This window comes from Astatotilapia calliptera, chromosome 20 (genome assembly GCF_900246225.1).
Source record: "Astatotilapia calliptera chromosome 20, fAstCal1.2, whole genome shotgun sequence".
NCBI lineage: Eukaryota > Metazoa > Chordata > Actinopteri > Cichliformes > Cichlidae > Astatotilapia > Astatotilapia calliptera.
In genome coordinates this window covers 5,166,755-5,188,466 of record NC_039321.1, presented here as the reverse complement: position 1 = coordinate 5,188,466, position 21,712 = coordinate 5,166,755, and the positions used below count along the sequence as shown (strand labels likewise).

The window sequence follows — 21,712 nt, the reverse complement described above, 5'->3', positions numbered from 1 at the left end:
AACATACATAGCATATCTCGCTTGATCTAAATGCTGTACAATTCACGTCATTTTCACATCAATCAAACCATTCAATGACCCCTTGTGTCCTTTAGATGGGGATATTTCCATCCTGCGGTGGCTTTTGTAGTCATCACATCTTAAACCCACTTAAACACCTGTGCTTTGTTCTGCACTGATGTTTTAAACAGTGCTTTCCATCACATCATCAACGCACCAGATCAGGAGATATCTTTTGGACAAGTGGTGTTAATCCCGGTAGTTGAGCTCCAGAGACGTGCCAAATTCCACTAAAGATTGTGGAGGTGTCTTGTGCCTTGTCACATGGCCTGGGCAATTTACGTTGGTTTTTCTTTAAATTTCTCACTCATCTGAAAGTAATGAAGTTTAGCTGAACTAAACTCATAAGCGAGAAAATGTGTTTGAATGTTTGCATTTGCAAGTATTGCTTTGCAGTAATGCTTCTGTACTTACTGATAACCTAAAAATATGAAATGTACCTAGAGGGCAGCCTAACGCATTTGCAGATTTCAAGTGGAAATGTTTCCTATATATGCATTTATGTTAGTAAATCTATTTCTCTTGAAATATTCTTGGGGAATACAGTTTGGCTTAGACCTTGAAAAGGTGTAGTCTTTGGACAATAGTGTTGACTTGGATCCTCATCCTGTTATAAAACACCTTCCTCATTGCTCTGAATTGTGCTCTTGTTTCAAACATACAGCAGCAGTCTGGCAGCATGAAGTGTTAGCACTAAGAATTCATTATTCTAAACCTATATGTGTTGCCATCTTTTCATGGCATCCTCTCTCGGGCGCTATTTATTCCTTACCCAAGAGTAATGTTGAGGGTTTTTTTGGGGGGAGGGGGAGGGGGAGGGGGGGGGGGGTTCTGGCAGTGGCAACCATCCTGTGAAACTGTTAACTTTTTACGACTTTGTCCAAATAAATCAGCACTGGTGGCAATACCTGCTGGCACTGGAGCCCCGAGTTAATTTGGGCAACATCTTCTCAGCAGTGGTAATGGTGATAATAAATGGAGTGTATTAAAAGGTGACGAAAAGCTCCGCGTGGCCAGTGAGCAATGAGGTGTCAGTGAAGGGCAACAATGTGGGTCTTTGCTCGCAAAGGTTTCAGCTGAATATTCTCAGGGATGACTGATTGATTGAACCGTCAAATCACTGCGTGTGCCTATTGTTTTCCTGTCTTGTTTCATGAAATAACTTGTGGTTTGTGTTCAGGTTTCATGCGTACTCTCTCACTGTCTTGGGTGTTACTGCAGGTGGGCATGTTGCCTTTAGGCATTCTGCATGCACCCAGGCAAATATCATCTTGTCTTCTGACGGTAAATGTTCACATTTCTTCACCTCGCTTGTTGTCAGTTTTGTGGTAATTATAGGTTGCGTTTAGATTTTGCATATAGTTGGTGCCAAGTGAACTTCTGAAGGCGGTTTGAAAAAAAAGAAAAAAAGTTTGTCCTAAAGGAACGTTCATGAGATGTTTTTCTGCAAAAATGCAAACAAGATATTTTTTCAGATTGAGCGGGAAACCTGCTCTAAGCGTTGTTTGGGCATGTTTGCAGTGCTTTCTAATGAGTAGGTTGTAGTACGTTGTAGTAATTTTGTTCAGGTAATTTATTCCTAGGTAAAGTGGTGCGTTGTGCTTGTAATGTAAACAGAGTCATGACATGAAGAAGACAGAGTATCTTTTAACTGTGTTCCGTATCAGTGGCTGCATTCAGTACTCATAATCTGTTGGCTGGAAGCCCATTAAAAAGCAGCAATGACAGAGTGGCTGTGACCAGCTGCAGCATAATGGCAGTAGTTTTCATCTGGGATACCTCATGCATTAAAAAAGTGACTGATGGACAAGTCAGATTTAGCTACTGGAGGCCATCCAACCCAAGTGAGAGATGAATTAGAGCAGGGAATCACAGCCTCTGTTCCAAGGACAAGGCCAGCTCATATATTTTCCAAACCAGGGTGCCACTTTTGGCCTGGATCAGTCAACTTTCTATGTCCATATTTTTTTAGTTTTTAAGCACACAAATGGCGAGGATTTATTTTAAGAAGGATCATGAACAGAAGAAGAGAGTAAGAGGGCACAAAAAAGAAGGTGAAACAATGAGAAATGGAGATGCTCAGATATTGATAATGTTTTAAAATAACAATTTAGCTGATTCCAAATGATTTATATGTATTTATTGTAATTGCCCCTTGTATATGTGCCACCGTAATTAAATCTTCATTATAAATAAAAATGGAACTAACCTAAGCTTTTAGCCTTTTATCATATTACACTGTTTCCAACTAAATTTATTGAAGTAATGCAAGCAGGACTTTCCAGCCTCGGTGTAGTGGCACATGAATGGGTTCTCTGCCTGTAGCACGCTTCGGTTAGCATGCTGCAGAACTTCCATTGCTACCTGCAGTCCAAGAGGGTGCAATGGGAGTTACATGTCACTTTCTGGGAAGACCCGATCATCTGGTCACCCTACATTCATATAGGTGACAGTACTAAACACTGCACCATCGTGATGTCCATAAGTTAGCGCATATGCAATAAAAAGAAAAGCAAACAAATCCAGGAAAAACATGTTCAGAATGAAAAGAATAAAATACATAAATGCAGTGAAAACCCAAAGAAGTAGTAAGGATGTTTCAGCAGGTGATCAAACTGTGTTGACAGTATCAGGGCTGTTTTAACTTTTTGTAGCAGTTAACAACATCACAGAGCATTGCTTTGGTGATTAAAGTGTTTTACCCAACAGAGCTCTTCTTTGAAGAGTCTTGATGCATGCTCAATCATTAAGGTAAGGAAATCCCAAATAGTTGATTCTGTTCATCTGGACGTAGCGTTTTCAGTGGGAGAAAAAGAAGTCACTTGGATGAGTGAGCAGTTTGAAGCGAAAAATCAAATCTTACTTTAAATATCACTGACATATGTGGAATATTGCAGTATTGTTAGGCTTACCAATCCTCTCATCTGCAGACTTCTGTTCTCAAACTCAGGGAGTCGTGAATCGCTTTTGTTGACTGTGTATTTCTGTTTTGCTCTGACAGCCTACATAAAACCACTAAGTAAAGTAAAAACATGGCAGAAGTGTGCTGGTTTGTCGGTCTGTCATCTGCTTTGCTTTCTATTTTGACGGATACTGAGATCACACAGGTGTTGTGTTTTTAATCGGGTTAAAATTTGGTCTTCAGATTTGATTCACATGATAAAGAAGCAGTCTCCTAATTTCATTTTCACCTTCTACTTAAGTTTCCCTGTTAGCTGTGACAGGAAGCTGGCAAGACCAATGTCTGGGTGTTACATCTGTTTCCCAGGCAGCAACTCAACAAAACATGGCCTTGCACACCAACATTACCATTCTCACCGCTTGGAATTATAGGAGTGAGATAGCAAGAAAAAAGAAAGGGAGAGGGAGGCTGTCAGCTGTCTCAGTGAGGCATGCTTTGCTCAAGGCTACATCTCTCTTTTTCTGCCCGCTTGTCTCTCTCCTCCTTCCATTACTCAGCAGCAAGAAGCAAAAAGAGGTGTGACTGAGTGCTCATCACACCGAAACTCTTTCCTCCTCTCCCAAAGGAGAAGCAGCTGTCCAGGCATGAACTGCAGCAGGTTAAGGTGGAGGCTAATGTTGAAAGCTATCCATGAACAATTAATCAACACGGTATTACAAAGACTAAACAAATGAGGCTTTGGCACCGGTTACTGTGGAGATTTCCTTTGTGAAAGGGAGAAGAAACTATTCAGCCTTTAATACGGCGAACAATCTGCAGTTACTGCTTCTCTGTTGATTGCAAATCACTCAAAAGTATAAAAACTTATAGATGTTAAGCAGAAAAAGTAGCACTACAGATTAAGTTTGCGTTTAATCTTAATATTTTCTGCTACTCAGGCACATACTGTGCTGTTAAAATGTTGACAAACACACATTACACACACATTTCTGCAGACAGTTACAGTTAGCGCTTAACAGTATTGTCAAACTATAAGCAGACATTAGTTAATAATGAGTATTAAAGCATACAAAAATATGTTTTTTGTGCAACAATATTTCCAGAATATAAGAATAACATAAAAAGGTAATTGCTGGGCACAAAAGATGATGTTTGACCATAATTGGTATCCACTGTATTTGTGATGTCAGAAATCCTGTTTGTTGATCACTTAAAAGCAGATTTTTTTTTTTTAAAAATAATTTTTTTTAGTGAAGACAGAACATGTATACTTTAATTGGTGATGTCGAAAATTGCACCAAGTGTCAGACTCTGCATTTAAAAATCTAATCGAATTTAAAAACACTAGTAGAGATGGTAAAATTCAGATCTAGTGCTGGTGGCGTTTTGATTGCTGTGGAACATGCGTTAGAGTGAATAATTTATTTATTTTTCTTAATAGTACACAACAGTGCATTAATGAAAGAAACAAAGTAAATGTACCTGGAAGGTTAGAGATGAGAAATTTTCAGTTGTGATAACTGTTGTTGTTGTTACCCTCATTTTTGTGTCTGGACATAGACTTTATATAAAAATGGTCACTGTCACCCATTTGGTTTGTGGACTCTACATTTTGAAGCTTCAGCGTGAGCATCTTGGCTCCTGCCTTGTTAGTTTTTTTTTTGGACCTAGAAGTGACCATATTTACATGAAACAAAAAAAAGGAAATAACAAAATTAATAAAGAGATTTTTATGACGATAGAGACCATCAACAGAGAGCCAAAACCATTAATCGTACCAGACTGTTAGCGTAAATTTTAGTGATGCAAAGTTGGACATTTTCAAATTGGAGTCGTTTTTTGGAGCTAGCCTCTGGTGGCTTTTAAAGGAACTGCAGATTTTGGTGTTGGCTTTATCTTTCAGCACAAGAGGAACTTGGACAACAAAAACAACAACAAACACAAGTTGGAAATACTAGGACTGGGATGGTGACCCTATCAATGAAACAACAAAAAATAGCCTTAAAGTCTAAATACTAGTTAACATTTCCATGTATGTAATATAGTAACTTTAAAAAATTGGCATAAAACCAAGCAAATATCACTTGATGCTGATTCTGCAGAACAAAAGAGGAAATATTTGTTGCCACTACTAGGCATCTATCACACAGCAAAGCAATATGGAGAAGACTGCAAGAAATAAAAGACAAGAAGATGATGGGATGTTACATTACCAACTGCTGGCTGGCTATTAAATCACTTCAGATTTTCTGCATACAGAAAAACTCATGGAAGGTATGTCAGGGTTTTTCCTGACTCAAAATAGGCCTTTGGCGGATTGACTAAGCACGTAGGGGCGATTGGCCCAAAGATTGTCTGTATTAGCTCACTTAGGGCAAATTCATCCCCAGTTGTTTAACTTGTTTAAAATCACAGTCCTGGTAATTTTCCTTTGGGGGACGGCCAAAACGTCTTTGGTGGGCAGCACATTTATCCAATATATAGGAAAAACCTTGTGTGCAGGACTTCTGCAGTGGGTATTTATCCCCAGGTAGCCCCCAAAACTGAATGCTTGCTGTGGCTGTCCTTGTGTATGGCAGTGGGGACCAAAAATTTATTTCAGCTTGTGGCTGGGCTTCAGGCACAGGTCTGTGAGCAGGTTGGTCTCCACTGGCATTTTTACATCCTACATCAAAGAGAGCGAGTGCTGGGATTCCCAGATGGCACAGGGGGAAATTGCTGCAGCAGTTGGAAAACATGGGTTCTGCATAAAACTGTGGAAAAATCTTCACTACTGATATTTTTTTGTCCTGTTTCTGCTTGTTCGATTCCTCTCCCATCATTGAATCTGTGATTTCTATAACTTTTTCTGAGCAGCCAGGAAAAGACTGCAGCGAATGAAGTGTAAATGTTCATGGCACTATGCTGATATCACAGTCCTCAACCAGTGATCGATGTGTCCACTGACTGGTCGAATCATGAGGTGTACTTAGTTTTTCTGGCAGAGAGTCGACTGTATGCCCCATAAGAAAAGTAAGTCCTAGGTAGTGATCGTTAGCACTATAAAAAGATCTTGAAATCAATATCCTGCAATCTATTACATTGGTTATCTCATATAACAATCTGATATTGGTTGTGTGGTTTCCTTAGTCTCTGCATACTTGGAATGCTGCAATAACTCTTGGTTTTTATGTCTGTTAATAAAATGCGTGTAACTACATGCACTACACAAGTACAGTCCTATTCAACCAGTTTAATCGCCTTCGATTGCCTCAGCTCCATTTCTGAATCATTTTCAGTTTGACAGATCGCTAAGCAACAGCAAATAACACAGAGAAAAAAAATTGTAATAACTTAATTGAGACACTTGACTTTTTTGACATACATGTTGAATAGCTTTTCCCACCAGGTGTGTCGTTTTAAGTGGCTGGCTACTGAATCGTAGCACACCCAGGTGGTGTTGCACGCTCAGAATCACAGAGGCTTAATGCAGAAGTAATTTTGTCCACCCCCACCTCGTCTGTCATCCTAGCCTTTCAGCCTGGGGGTGTATTCTTCATTGCGCACATGCTCACACATTCACTCACATGACATGGAAACTCCGCTCAGACTAAAGGCTTTGTCCACCTACTCACCTGTTCCCACCCATCTTCACCTGTTTAGATGCTTAAGACCAAAATAGAATTGAAAGTAATTGTATTACCATCAAGTAATGGATCTTCAGTCTGGAGTGGCTGTTCGTACTTGTAGGATAGTCCCTGTGGGCGATTCAGTGAGGGTTTGACTGGGTTTGGAAGTGTCAATCTATCATAATGCCCACTCACTTAGGATACACTTGTAACAGCTAGTTGCGTGGTTAATTAAGTCCCTGGCCTCTATAACAACACTGGGTCCTGCCCAAGCTTGATCAGCTGTGTTTCCTATCCACCCTGCCTTCACAGAAACAGGTGAGACATTTTTGAACGGTGTCTCCTCTAAGGCATTCATGGTTTTGTTTGTCAGCCCTACCAGTGGAAAGTCTAGGGGATAAGTAGAGTTTTTATTTATCTTGAGGGAAAGATGAATACCTGTTGGGATTTCATGCTTATCCATTTTAAAGTTAATTCATTTAGAAGCCGAAAGCTGCACAAACAACAAGAGCTGGTACAGTTGAGGATTATATGGACATTCAGATTCAGATTGCAGAGACATTTCCAGTGAAGTGCAAAATGAAACTCCCACGGGTCTTGATCATCTGCCCTTTCCGCACCTGCAAAATCTTTCAGCAGAACTTCCAATGAAACTTTCACAGCGGAAACGGGATGTTACTACACGATCTTGGGCATCTTACGGTGATTCTTTCGCAATGAACGATGAAGTTCACTAGACCAGTGGTCCCCAACCCCTGGGCCACCGGTACCGGTCCGTGAGTCGTTTAGTACCGGGCCGCGAGAGTGTGAAATTCATAGTTTTCAGGGTTTTATCAGTTTTTTGCGTTATTTTGTTAATCGTTTTTATTGTTAACTCGATTTCCATGGTTTTTTTCCCCGTGTGTTATGAATAAATTGTATTTTTTTTGGTACCGGTACTGGTTTTATTTTGTTGTATTTATCCGCGACACCTCATAGGCCGGTGAGTGAAATTATTGTCGGACATAAACCGGTCTGTGGTGCAAAAAAGGTTGGGGACTGCTGCACTAGACCACTGAAGAACGCAAAGGTTTATTTGAAGATCAGTGAGGAGAAGAAAACTCTCGTAAGATCTGAAGGACTCACCAAAACCATCTAACAATGAACCGTCCAGGAACAGTGGCACAGGTGAAAACAAAGAAAACAATTCTCTAACAACACTAAAGACTGGACAGGAGGGACCTTAACAGAAATTCACCTAACACCCAAAACCTGGAGTAAACTGGTGTCCTCTTTGTAAAATCTGGATATTTAATATCAAAGGGATTCATTGGTGTGGAATCAAGAATATTTGTACCATATTTCAATGCATGTATATAGATGATATTTAGGATGAAGCAGACAATTATAGTGCCAATAGCAAGTTATGGGATCAAATATGTTGCCAGTTTGACACGATGGATATTCAGTACCAAATTTCATGGCAGTCACCAATAATTGCTGCGATATTTAAAAAAAAAACAAACCTTGATAACCTCTTTGTACTGCCAGAGAAAACCTCAGAAGATGACCAAACACTTCATTATACAGTGGCCATGAATGCTTACCCAAACATTATTTGAAATACATCCAGGGTGGACATTATATTGCACGTTCACCAAATATGGTGAAATTTGAAAACCACAAAAGAGCATTGGTTACACTAAACTATATATGATGCCTGTGACTCATGCCGAATAGGTGTCTAAAATCTTGTGCCTTTTGGTCAATGTTCATTAAGAACAAGTTAGTGTTTTGTCCAAAAAATGACCCAGTGGTGTAGTTTAAGAAACGTAAACGATTGAAGCTAAAAGTCTGTATAAATTCAAAGAGGCTGAAGTGGTCCTCTGCAAGGACTTGGTCATTAATACAAACTCTTAAAGAGTTGAGAAAGTAAGAGAAACACAATGACAGCAGTGGCTGAGCTGAACAAACAACGGGTGCCCGTTTTCATGGAGATTACATGTATGTGCTTTGAAAACATTACCACAGTTCCCTGCTTGCCTGCAGCTGTACCTTTGACAACCATTACAAAAGTAATGGTAGACCTCAGCTGCATATTTCTTTATATTTTTCCCCCTAGTTGCACCGCTACAACGATTCAGGGGCTAATACTTGTGTCATAAATACAGTTAGTTGCAGAACGGAGCCAATCACGCGGAGTCTGAAACCCTGCAGTCTTTTGTTGGTAATGTGAGTCTGTTGTTTATTTCTCAGCATATTAACCCCCATTCTTCTTCTTCTCTGCATGTTTTTTTTTCTTTCTCAGCTTTTGGAGTATGTTGGCAAAGGAAAGAGTATTATGGATGTGGGTTTGGCCCAGGCCCGACAGCCACTCACCACCCGCTGTCATTACTATGAAGTGGAGATAGTCGATGCTGGGGAGAAATGCTACATTGCCCTGGGCTTGGCAAGAAGGGTGAGCTTTCTAAGAAAAGAACAGCTTTTGACATTTTTACACCTACATTCACTTTTTTTTCTTTTTTCTTTGGGGGAGGGGGTGTTCAGCATTTAGCCACCATGCCTATTTTTCCACATTGTAATATATTAAAAAGCATAGCTTAATGGTTTCAGAGCATGTGGACTGCATGAACACGTCTCCCACTGACTTATTCTTGGATTCTACTCACTCATACGCGGCCTTTCCGTTCCCCATAGTTCGACAAGTGGTCGAGGTAAAAACATGCTAATGATGGAAAACTTTGACAAAAGCCTGAATTGGGAACTAGGCAGATAATTACCATGTACAAAATGTTCCTCAGGCCCTGTCTTGGGAATGTTGTAATGTTGGCCTGATGGAAGAGCAGCGGCACTCTTGTCCTTTTATAAGTTCTTTCACATACATGCAGATCCCAGTGAATTGAGAAAATAGGATGAGTTGCTAAGCTGGTAAAACTGTTTTTAGATTTTGGAGCATAGTTCAGTAGTAAATGTATTGGTACTGTGCCTTTATAATTGATTTTTATTCCCATTATCCAGCAGTTTACCCATTCTTTAATGGCCTACTTTGGGGAGATGAAACACCTTTAAGAGGAAAATACAATTAACGAAATTTTAACACTCTCGTTTGAACCCCTATTTCTTTTTCCAAAGTATGCACATGCGGTTCCAATTTCAGCATTAGCACCGCCACTTCGAGTGCTGGCCGGCTTTAAAGAACGAAACAGGCAGAATATAGTGAAACTGATAGACAAGAGATGCTGAAATTGAATAAATCTACGATCAATATGTCAAGACCTTTCAATACACACCTGCAGAGATTTAAAATAAAAGGAGTAATAGGTTCAAGAGAGCTGTTTTAACCCTCCTCATGAAAGACAAGATTAAACTCCGATGACTCTGGAACTATTTCTTCATCTATGTGGGTTAATGATTTGTGAGTTTTTTCCCCACCCTTTAAGTGTAGCCTTGAGTGTTATGGATGTGAAATATTAGTAAGTGCCAAAGCCAAGGCCTACAGAGAGCTGCCAGCACTGTCTCTCCCAGGGTCAAAACTCGGCTCCTTTTAATAACAAAAACAAAAGATGAAACTTCTATAACATCTTTCAAGGTTTCACAGGGAATTTATATAGAAGAGAAACGAGGGGATGCATAGGTCACCTTACTGGATGACGGGAAGATATAGAGCTATACAGATGTATAGGAGAAGGTGAGTGGAAAAAATAGACTTGGACAGCATATGCGTGCTCCACTTACACGTTTCCTTCGTAGCTATGGAATTCTTTAAAATTGGCAAATTAATAAAATTGTTTAAATGGACTACGTTGTGATATTAGCAGAGTTTCTGCACATGTACTGCAAGCCTATCAGCCTGTCAGGTGAAAGCATTGGGGAATTTTATAAGTTAAAGATATTTTTTAGACACAAGCTGCAACTATTTGTTTAGTTGGCCTGTCTTATGGCCTACTGTTACTGTTAAGCTGTTGTTTACTCACAAAAGAAAGGCATAGGACAACTCGAAAGAAGTTAAAAAGTTGACTTCATGACTCAGTTGTTTATCCAGTGCCTTTCCCTAATGATATTGCAACCAAAGGCATCAGGTATGCAGTGTAAGACAATGGGTAAAATGCCTTAAATCTACATTCTTTGTAATCTCCAGCAGGGGGAAGATCATAAAAATGATATGGGAAAATGATGCTACTTTTCTCCATGACCTCTTTAAACACTTTTCTGATGGGTTTATAGTTACTGAACATGATGCTCATTTTGTAAATTATGATCTCCAGTAGAGTGTAAAAGAGGGATAAAGCAGGGTATGTGTTAGGTCGGGCCTGCCTTGTGACTGGAAAGGTAAGAGCGTGGAGTATCACAGTTTATTGCTTTCATTCATTCGTTTCACAATCAGTGCAATAAGTAGTTCTGTAACAGTTTCTACAATACTCAGTGAAAGTAACTAATGTTTTGATCCAAGGAGTAACAAAATAAGTAATTATAATTTTCATTTTAGTAGCATTTCAGAATCCACAAATGATGATAAGAACTCTTTTTTTGTTTCAGCCAACACTGATTTTGCAACAAATACACATGTCAAAAATGTTAGTTGACATTATTGTTATATTTTCAGAATTATTTTATATGCAGAAAAAGATAAAACCAGACAAATGTCGGGTTTCACACATGTAAGTAAACACATACAGACAGTGCTGGGTGAGGAAGCGGTTGAGCGGCGATTACTTAAGTCAGTTTGCTTGCTTTCAGGTTCCCTCACCTTTTTTAAAATGGCTGCATTACTTTTGTTTGTTGGGTTTAATCAGGGTTTTTGGTATAAAAGCTTTAAGCCTAAGTTCAGGAGCGATGCCAAAGCAGCTTTTCCCTTTTTAATACACGTTACGGTATCAACAGCAGCCCCAAGAATCCTGTATTATCCATTATTATGACTTTTACTTGAGCATCACTATCCGAGCAGATTTTCAGAATACCCCTGAAGCTAATAACATTCCTATTAGCCTGCGTTGCACTCTGTGTTAAATGCAAATTAGTGAAAGTTAGCATGCAAATGTGCTAAACAAGCACACGTTGGCTCAAAAATGAAGCCAGCATGGAAGTGCCAAAAACTGCAGTTCCTCCAGTGGCCACTGAAGGATGGCTCCAAAAGTGAACCAGTCTCCGTAGACTCATATGTTAACATTGCCAAAATTTAACAGAAGATAAAAACATGTTTATAGCCTGGCATTTCTCGCTTTTTTAAACCTTATTAAGCGTTAAGTTTAGGGAATTTTTTTAAGCTTTAAAAAAACACTTAACAAATCAAAAGAAAAGACGAAAAAGGAGGCGGGGGTGGAGTTAATTTTTCAATCCCCTAAGCCACTATTGCCAGTTTCCTGCAAAAGGGAAAGTCTGAAGAATTTGGGCTATGTGATAAGTCTGAGTTCTTTGTGTGTAAAGTAAATGCTGTTGTTTAGCGTGTTTCATAATCTAAGATCTGTTTTGACCCCGCTGCCATTCCTAGACCTGTCATGACCCCCTTGCTTTCTCTCTCATTCCTCTGAAGACGGAAGATAAGGGTCTTTATGAATGTACAGCATGCATACGCTTGGTAGCACAGTTGTTTTTCATCCGGTACACACAGCGGTTGCTAGGCTGTGGGACAAAGAGATCTAGGATTAATTATGGGGTGGAAGAGTGTAGAGAGTAGATGGCAAGGTGGGGAAGCTAGGTAAAACGTCAAGAGCTAGAAAAATCAAGGGAAAGGGAAAAACACAGGTGAAAAAAAACGAAGCAGGAAAGCCCTCATGTTTTAAAAAACAAACAACCGCCATCTGCTTAAAATCCTACAAAAAATGACGGTAACCCTGTGGGAGTATAGATGCAGCTGGGAGAGAAAAATGGATATGACAGAGGAGTGAACGGAAAGTATTTGATTGAGTAGCCATCAGTGTTTAAAAAAGACAGATGGTTTTCTCAGTTCACCCTTGACCCTCTTGTATTGAGTCTCTGGTAATGTACAGCAGCCCAGTCATAAAGCTACACACACACAGCAAAGCCTACACGCTCGTACACACAAACAAGAAATAAAACGGTTTCCTCTGTCCTGGTGTGCCCCGGGAACAGGTCCTGGGAACAGCGCTCTTCCTTTTCCTCTTGTGATGCAGCAGTCCTTCTAACGGGTTTTTTGTGCTGCTCCAAGAATCTCTTTCTAGCAGGGTCAACTTAGGATAAAACAAAGGATCAGTTACTGTGCCAAGGCCTCTGATCACAACCAGTGCAACAACAGTGTCAGGGATGCTACTTAGTATAAATTCCGCTTTAAAGAATCATTCGTTTATAATGCAACAATGCTAAAACAATCACTACTTCCACTTTCTAAAACTTGACTATTTTATGCTTTCATAAATCTACTACTTATCTGGGTCTAAGCTGTGGCCACCCAGCTTTTCCGATGGGACAACAAGGCATTGCTAAGCCAGCCAAGCTCCGTCATCTCACAGCATCTTCTGGGTTTGTTGTGGGGTCTCCTCCAAGTTCAGCATGCCCAAAACATCTCAACAAAGAGTTGCACAGGATGCATCCCCGGCAGCTCGACTCTGAGTCCCTCCTCAATGAACAGGTTCCTCACCCTATCTCTAAGGCTGAGCCTAGACAGCCTTGGGAGGAATCTCATTTCCACTACTTTTATCCAAGATCTCATTCTTTCGGTCACTACCCGCAGTGTTTGGCTTTAGTTGAGGGTTGAAGTGTAAATTGAAAGCTTCACTTTCACTCTCAGCTCTCTCTTTACAACAGCAGATCAGTACAGCGTCCACGTCAACACAGATGACAATCCATCTTCAGCCTCCTGCTCTACTTTCCCCTTTCTCGTAAACAAGTCTCAGACATACTGGGCAGCAGCTCCTTCATGAATGTGGATTAAACTGTGTATCTTTTGGGTTTTGGACGGTGCCTAGATGGAAAAAGATGTAAATGATGTCTGAAGATGTTAACTTGAACTATGAAAAGGTATTATTTAAAATGGATAGATTTAAAGATGAAGAACATCATATTCTTTCAGTCTGTCCTTTTCTTTTGTACATTGGCATGTGGAATAGTTTCTTGGCCACTGGACAGAAACAGGAAGCTCTTAGGCTGGGAGTCAGCTGATTGATGAGCAGTGTAAGTTGGATAACTAAAGCAGAAAGAGAAGTGGAAGACGTCAGAGCAGAACTGGACATGAAGACAAGCATAAATACAAGTTGAGAAGCAGGTTGTAAACCCAACAAATGGTACACATAAAACCCAAACTGGAACTTGTTTATGAAAACCGCTGTATGAAAGCTTTTTAAAAAAAAAATCTTCTTATAACAGCACAGTGATTGCAAGCTGTACCAACATGAGCAGTTTGACTTTGAACGCATGAAACTGCATTAGGTAGTACAGAAGTGATGGCTCCTGAAAGTGGGCCTATGTAGATACTCCACTAAAAATCACTAACTAACTTATGAACATTTCTGATAATAAGACAATAACTGCTCTAAGTGACCCCAAACTTTTAATGCAGTAGTCTAAAACATAGGTTTTCAAACTTTGTCCCCAAGGTACACCAGAAGGCAAGTCTGAATGCATTCCTGCAGAACATTTCCTCTGTTATCTGTGTAGTGGCATAGCGGGAGCTCTGATTGTATTGACAAATAAAGGTGCTTTTAAGTACGATATCTGTAATTTATTTGCTTTGCAATAAGCTCCACTAACATATAATTCTGTCCCCTTATCAGCTGCTTTCACACAAACCAACAGGTCTGCTGCCTCTGACTTATATCTGGTTTTCTATTCTCTCAGAGGAGATGTTTTGGTTTCCTGGTGCCTCCTTGGCACCATTTGCAGTAGTTTCCAGTAGTATTTGTAAATAGACTTTTACCTCTGCCTCAGTCAGAGGCTTTAGTGTATTGTACTATTTGGTATTTCTTTGGAAAATAGCTATAAATTTTGCGACACACTCCTGTCTTAAATGAAAAATACGCTGCCACGCTAAACATCAGCTATGCACTCTCTCTGGCACTCGTTCAATAACAGAGCTAATTTAGCAATTTATCTGATTTCATCTTGCATTTGAACTTGCATCCATAAAAAGTGATGGACATGCCCAAACAAATACACACAGATAGGCTGTTGTTCTCTTCTCTCGAGTCACATCAATGGCTAATGACAGACAGTTGCTGTTATGTGGGCAGCTGGAGGTTTTAGCCTGATGACATGGGGTTAAACAAACAGACCTGCATTAGTTCCCTACACAGCCTGTGTCCAACCCCTATAGGTGAGGCACGTACAAACAGAAACAGTACTTTCCCTTCCCGCAAACTGTGACTTCTTCACACACGTATGCACGCAAACACTCGTACATGCACATCTGCGGCACTTCATGGCTTGAGTTATATTTTTAGACAGTGCTGTGATATGTCAGTGCGATAGCAGCAGTAGGTGATGGGTATCTGCTTCCACATGGTTTTCCTTTCTGCCCGCACCTTCCCAGTCATACTTTTTCAGACTTGTTTACTCTGCCACAGTGTGGAAATGCAGGCTGCTCTGATAGCAGCTGTGGATCTGATATCGAAGGCTTTTGCTCTTCCATGCTGTGGATTCAAGTCTACCGTTTATTATTCTTTCCAGGAGCTTACAGTTCTTTGCATTGCTCTAGGCAAACAGGGGTAGTGACCATGTTTCAAAAGTTTGGGTTTTGTGAGAGTAAACCACCTGGTTAATTAATCCAGTCATCAATAGAGGAGTGTACATGTGATTACTGGCACTATCACTTATTGAATACCAAAATTGCAGCACTGCAGAGAGAGTACATATCTATGGATGGTTTCTAACTGGGGATAAAAACATGTAAGAATGCAAACGCTGTAGGAGAATATTAACACAGGAAGTTAAATAGTTTATTAATTTACACTAAAAAGTGCAGTAAACAACTTTTAAATATATCTGTATGTCGTATTCTAGACTGGCTCTGATGTTGATATCAAGGCTCAGCGTGAGGCCAAACCAGCTACTCCAGGACTCCCTGTTGTTATATGTTTAGAGCATTTTCATGTATTCATATGTGTCTGACTGTAAACGGGATTACACAAGAACTATAGGATGGTTTTAATGAAACTTGGAGAAGTGGGGCATCCTCAAGAGAATAATGCTTATCTCTTGGCTAAGTTTGAATTATACAAAGACTGTGACTAAAATCATTCATTTATCACTCATCGCCAAAATGAAGGGGAACTAAACACTATCAGGCTCTGCTCAGATTGTTTTCTTGGCACAGGTTAAATGTGACACCAAGGTGCAATCCAAGAAATAAATGTGAAGCAGGAAATGGGGCGAATACAGCCCACTGTCACGCTAAGAGATCCAGGCTAAAGTTGCATGACCAAACAAAAATTCAGCACCCTTCTAAAGGAAATAAAAATATTCCTATTATCATAAATTTGTGATTATTTTTTAAAACATTACATTGCATGTAAAAGGCTGCCAGAATATGGAGTGTTTGGCCAGCTTAACACTGTTTCTGGATAACCAAACATCAACCTTCAGGGCTAAAAAAAATGATTGGGGAGATGCCAAAAACTGGTTGGTTGAGGCTGACTTCAAAAACAAATCAATCCATAATGACTCCAATATTAAAACGCTTTTCGTTACATAATTTTATAACTCATACACCTTAATGTGGTCTAGTTTGAGTCTTTAAAAGTATTTGTGCTGTTGGTACCTTCTAATAGATTATCTAGAGGGAGCAACCAAAATAAGTTTTTATCTGACTAATATGATTTGATAGAGACTTCCCAATCAGTCTCTAATACAGTTTTTATTGTTGAATTCATCCATTCAGTTGATGGCTACAGTTTACTAACTAATCTTCCAAGCATTAGTTGATCACTCGTCCCAAATATGGTCACTTCGAGCTAAAACAATTGCACTAAAACAATAATTTTCTTTAGGGGTCACCACAGCGAATCATCTGCCTCCATCTCACTCTGTTCCTAGTATCCTCGTCTGTCACACCAACCCTCTGCAAGTCCTCCTTCACGACATCCTTGAAGTCTCTCTATGTTCTTACTCTTTTCTTCTTGCCTGGAAGCTCCCTATTCAACATCCTTTGTCCGCTTTATACCCACTTTCCCTCCTCAGCACGTCCAAACCACCTCAGCCTTGATAACTTTGCCTCTAAAGCGCTTGGTCTGAGCTGCCCATCTGATTATAATGAATCCACGGTAGACCCGACCATATTTTAATGCTTTTCAGCATACTTTCTTTATTCCTGGTTGCTGTGTCTTACAGACATGGCTGCAGCTTTTCAGCCGCCAAACGAACACACACCAACAACTTTCAATTAAATTCAATTGAGTTTATTTATATAGCGCCAAATCACAACAACAGTCGCCTCAAGGCGCTGACGTCAGTCTTTAAGTCTGACGTTATTAGCCGTGCCTGGGCCCAAACTCTGCTGCAGGTCCCTAAGTCCAACGATCACTGCAGCATCACTGAGAGTTAAAAACTGTCTCTTTCCTTTCATCTGTAATAAAATGATCAGCGTTGCTGCTTTACCAGGCATAACAATTAAGTTTAACATCCAGGCATCCACAAAAAACGAATTTATGAAGTTTAACGGCGTTAGAAGTTAGCAGGAAGTTAGCTCGCTATAAATATAATATACCATGTTCTGACTGAGAGAGTTCTGAACCAAATTAAGACGTACAGCCCTGCTATCATTTCCAACATAAATGAAGATAGGAAACTAAACAGCAGTGACGTTTGTAGGGTTACTGAAGTTTGGCTAGCTGGTATATAGTGATGTGCTACGTGATCCTTCCGATCACAAGACGAGCTGCCAACTCTTGAGCCACGATCGCCCTAGCTATGTTAGCATAATATAAACAGTGAAGCTGGAGGATGAACGCTAACTTTTTTCCACTCAATAAAAGTTAACGTGAGGGTTCCCGAAGGTTCGGTACAATTGCAATCGCATTGCAGGATGCTGTAAACGGGCTGAAATTCAGTCAGGACAACAACTGAGAAAATCCATCCACAATACAAGGTTAGTTATCAATATACTGCTTTAAAATGATTAGCGGTAATAAAAACTGAGAGAGGCCGACAGTGATCACTGACTGTTTTTAGGGGCTTTCAATAGAACAAGATACAAAGCATTAAAACATGTAAAAAACACAAAAGCCTTATTAAACACAGAGTAGTTTGGGCCCGGAAGCAGGATTCATCATGTCATCACTTAAAGACCGAATATTGTAAGGTAGACCCTACAATAATGAACCAGGCTCAGGGAGGGGCGGGGCCATCTGGTGCGACCGGTTGCGGTGAGAGACGGAAGACAGGATAAAGACATGCTGTGGAATAGAGCCAGAGATTAATAACAAGTATGATTCAATGCGAGAGGTCTGTTAACACATGTTGAGTATTTCCTCTTACACAAAAGGAAATACTCAATGCATCATGGGAATCCCCCAGCTAATCCCCCCCTAAATGACAGACAGAACCCAGTTCAGACTTTAAGCCGGCGAGGCGTGATTGCAGATGCCGCTCAGGTGCGTCCGCCTCCCCTGCAGCGGCACCGCAGACCTTTCACTCCACACTGATATGCTCATTTCTAATCCAGTCCATCCTAGCACCGCCAGTGTCACTGTCTCCAAACCTTACACCACAGTGAGCCTCACTAGCATCTTGTAAACTTTACCTTTCACTCTTTCAATGCAAAGTCCAGAAACCAGTGGATGATGTCACAGTGGCTACATCTATTTTTCATATGCAGTCTATGTGGATGACATCAGTTGAGGTTGCTTTTTCTGTGCACGTGTATGTGCAAACTTTTCCACATGTCAAAGGTTTTTGATTATAAACCAAAGTGTTGGATTAATTAAATCTTTGACCTAACAAATTATGATCAGTCGAGCCACCTGAGTTCACAAAGATGACAAATGTCTTTATTGAATTCCCTGATAATCCATCCAACAGCTGTTGAGACCTTTTACTCTAAAAAGTATAATTTTTTTATCCCGTGCGGATAATTTTCATCGATGAATAAAATGTGTGGTAGTCTAGCCAATAGGCATTATTAAATCAGAGTTAGTTAAATCAGTAGGTTGTGGAAGGGACACCATATTTATTTTGATGGATGGAATACACTGAGGACATGTTTTGAATTAGAAATGATGGACACAACAATTACCACAAAGACATCTATGAGAACAAGCATTTAATGGTTGATCCAGTTATCAGACACATGTCTGTGGTTTACATTAGAAACTCCAAATCTTCCCCTTATTTGCTTAGCTGTTCCTAATAGGGCCTTATTTTAGAAATCACTGATCAGGCTCATCAATCAGGGAGAAAACACTCAGACGTTCCTTTCCTTCTCGGGGAACCCACATGCCAGTCAGCTGGAGGAATCCTCAGGCTTGTGGTTGAGACGAGGGGGAAGAGGAGCAGACTTGGCGGATCAAGGGGTTTCAGGCTTGGAGCGGTAGCTGCATTCCTCCATGTCTCTCTCTTCTTCTGCTGATGTCTCACTCTCGTCTTCTCTCGCTTTCCCCCCCTCCATCCATCTCCATTTCCTGTTCCTCCAGCCCCAATGGGGTTGTCAGATGGGATCGTTGATGTTTCCCTGATGTCGTGGCCTCCGAATGCCTGTCCTGGCCAAGCTGTCTGTCTGCACTGTCCCCGTTGTTCACCTCTCATCCCACACAGGTGCTAATAGTAATAATTTCATCTGGCTTATATTGCTTTGGGTAATGTATTACCTATTCAGTCTGCATCAGTCATCAGTCAGAGCCTGTTTGAATAAAAGCACAGCTCCCTTCACAGCGTCTTGCTAAAGGCTGATTTGTTTTTCTTTTCTGGACGTCATCCTCGTCATATTTGGATTTCTTTGACAAGATGAAAATGAAAGGTCTTCAGGTTGCCTTTTGTGTGCTAATACTATATGAAAAGAAGTGCAGTGGGAAGAATTTACTTTAGGGAAAAAGAGAGGATGTACAAGTAAGCATTTAGAAGATGTTGCCCACTGAGAGATAAAAGAAAACCATAATGTCATTGTGGCTCTTTTCTCTCTTGCTCAGTAGTGTGTTTCTACAGTAATGGATGTGCAGCCTAGAAAACAGATAAAAATCTTTAGTAATTACCTCTGAGTCATTCTGTGATCTTATCCAAAAGTTGGCCTGATAGTTATTACCGTTGGCATGGTGAAACCTGGAGAAAGGCGCACACACTGTACATGCAGACAGATGGAAAGAGAGAGAGAGAGAGAACACAACACACCCTCAGCAGACGCTGACAGGTATCCAAAACAGATGATCCTCACACCCATTAGCATGTTAACATGGATAAAGAACCCATTTCAAACTCCTCTGGAAATCTGAAGGCTGGCTTTGCAGAGCTGCCTAGATCTAAATCTGCCACTGTGTGTGACGTGCACGCTACCTGCCAGCCTGTTTAGCATAAATGAATTATAAACGGACATAAAAAACTAGGATTTGCAGCCTATTAAATCATTTTAACCTTGTTATTATAAAGTGAAATCTTTTTTTTTCTGTCTTGGTGAGAGACGAAGCTTCACATCCAGCTCAGTCTGAGTGGAGCTGCTGTTTCGACACAGGATGGAGCCGGTGAAGCTGTGGCTGAATGCCATTTAAAAACTCCTATTTGAGAAACATATACCAGTTCTGATGTGCTCATGCCATAGATGATATATAAAAATAGACGAGTGGAAACTCTGCATTTACGACGCCGTCCTTAAGCACGCCTTCTTTCTAATGACCAGCAGGAGGCGACTCTTCTAGCTTGAAAAAGAAGTCCAGTTGGGTAGAATTGGGAAAACAATCCTTGGTTCTGCTCCTCTTTGGCCTCTGCACACACTTTCCTGTTGAATTATAGTCTCATTTGTTACTTTGAAGTCTTACTTAAAACAACATGATGTTTAGTGTTTTTAAATGTAATGAGGCATGAAAAAAGCCGGACAAAGACGCAGACTAACAGCCCCAGCTACGCACAAAAATAGCAGAGCATTCATGCAGTCGAGAACAACCGGACTCTTCAATATTTCCAATGTTTTTCATTGTCTCTGCTGTCTGAAAAAGTATGACCAAAAATGGGTTTTGTCGAGCAGTTTCTGGAGCATAAATGGCAAATAAAGTACGCACTGTTTTACCTCAAACCCTTATTGAACAAACCTCTCAGCTCTGAGGGGATAAGTGACACTGGAGGCATTTCTGTCATTGGCCCGTGGCGATAGCAGTATCTAGGTGGTGACTGATAGGCGGCTGCTTATAAACCAAGTGGTGTTTTTTCCCCCTCAGAAGTTTCATTGTTTGAGTTAAGTGAGCTGCAATAATTCAAAGAACGGAGACAGTTTGACATTTTCAAGTTAAGAATTCATAGATAATTACCAGATGGATAGATTAAATCTGTTTTTTGCTTGGTAATGTAAACGTTTGGAAATTTTAGGATATTAAAAAATAAACCATTTTAAATTTTGACTTTAAAACTGATCCACTTTAGAGTCACGTTTACAAGGGAGGTAATCATACCTTATACAGTCTAGAGTTCGTAGTCAAAGCTTAAGCAAAAGTCTTTCAAGTATTTGAGCTGTGCAAATACATGAAAAGTGGTCTGTTAGTTTGGAGCTGACACAGAGTAAAAGTTCATTAAATGTAAACATTTAATAAACATCACCAGAGTGTCACAGCACCGAGGCCTTCCCAAGACAGCCCAGACATGTGATCTTTCCAGCATGTCCCAGGTCTGCCCCAGGGTCTCCTTCTGGTTGGAAATACCCACACACCTAACCTAGCAGGCACCCAAGAGGCGTCCTTGTCAGATTCTTAACAATATCAACTGGCTCCTTTCACTGTTGAGTGATTGCTGCGCTACTCTGAGCTCTTCCCGAATGACCTATCTGCTCATCAAATCTCTCCGGCTGAGCACACCCTTTGGAGGAAGCTCATTTCCGCTTTTTGTATCAGTGATCTTATTTTTTTGGTCGCTACACAGAGCTTGTGGCTGCAACTGGCGATAAGGACATAGATGGAGCATTAAATTAACGCCCAGCTCTCTCTTTACTGCAACAGCTTTGTCATGACTGCAGACAGTGCAGTTCATCAGTCAGTTCCTCCCAAATGCCTCAATTTATTCCCAACCTTGAGCACTTCATTCT

General features: G+C 40.4%; 1 protein-coding gene across 1 annotated transcript in view; it reads left to right on the top strand.

Annotated features, from left to right (window-relative positions):
• Positions 1 to 21,712, top strand: part of spryd3 (SPRY domain containing 3) — an 81,578-nt gene that overhangs the window by 24,830 nt on the left and 35,036 nt on the right. The window contains exon 7 of the mRNA XM_026153365.1: positions 8,858 to 9,007. Within this exon, the coding sequence (XP_026009150.1) occupies positions 8,858 to 9,007 (150 nt within the window). The remainder of the gene's footprint in view (positions 1 to 8,857; positions 9,008 to 21,712) is intronic.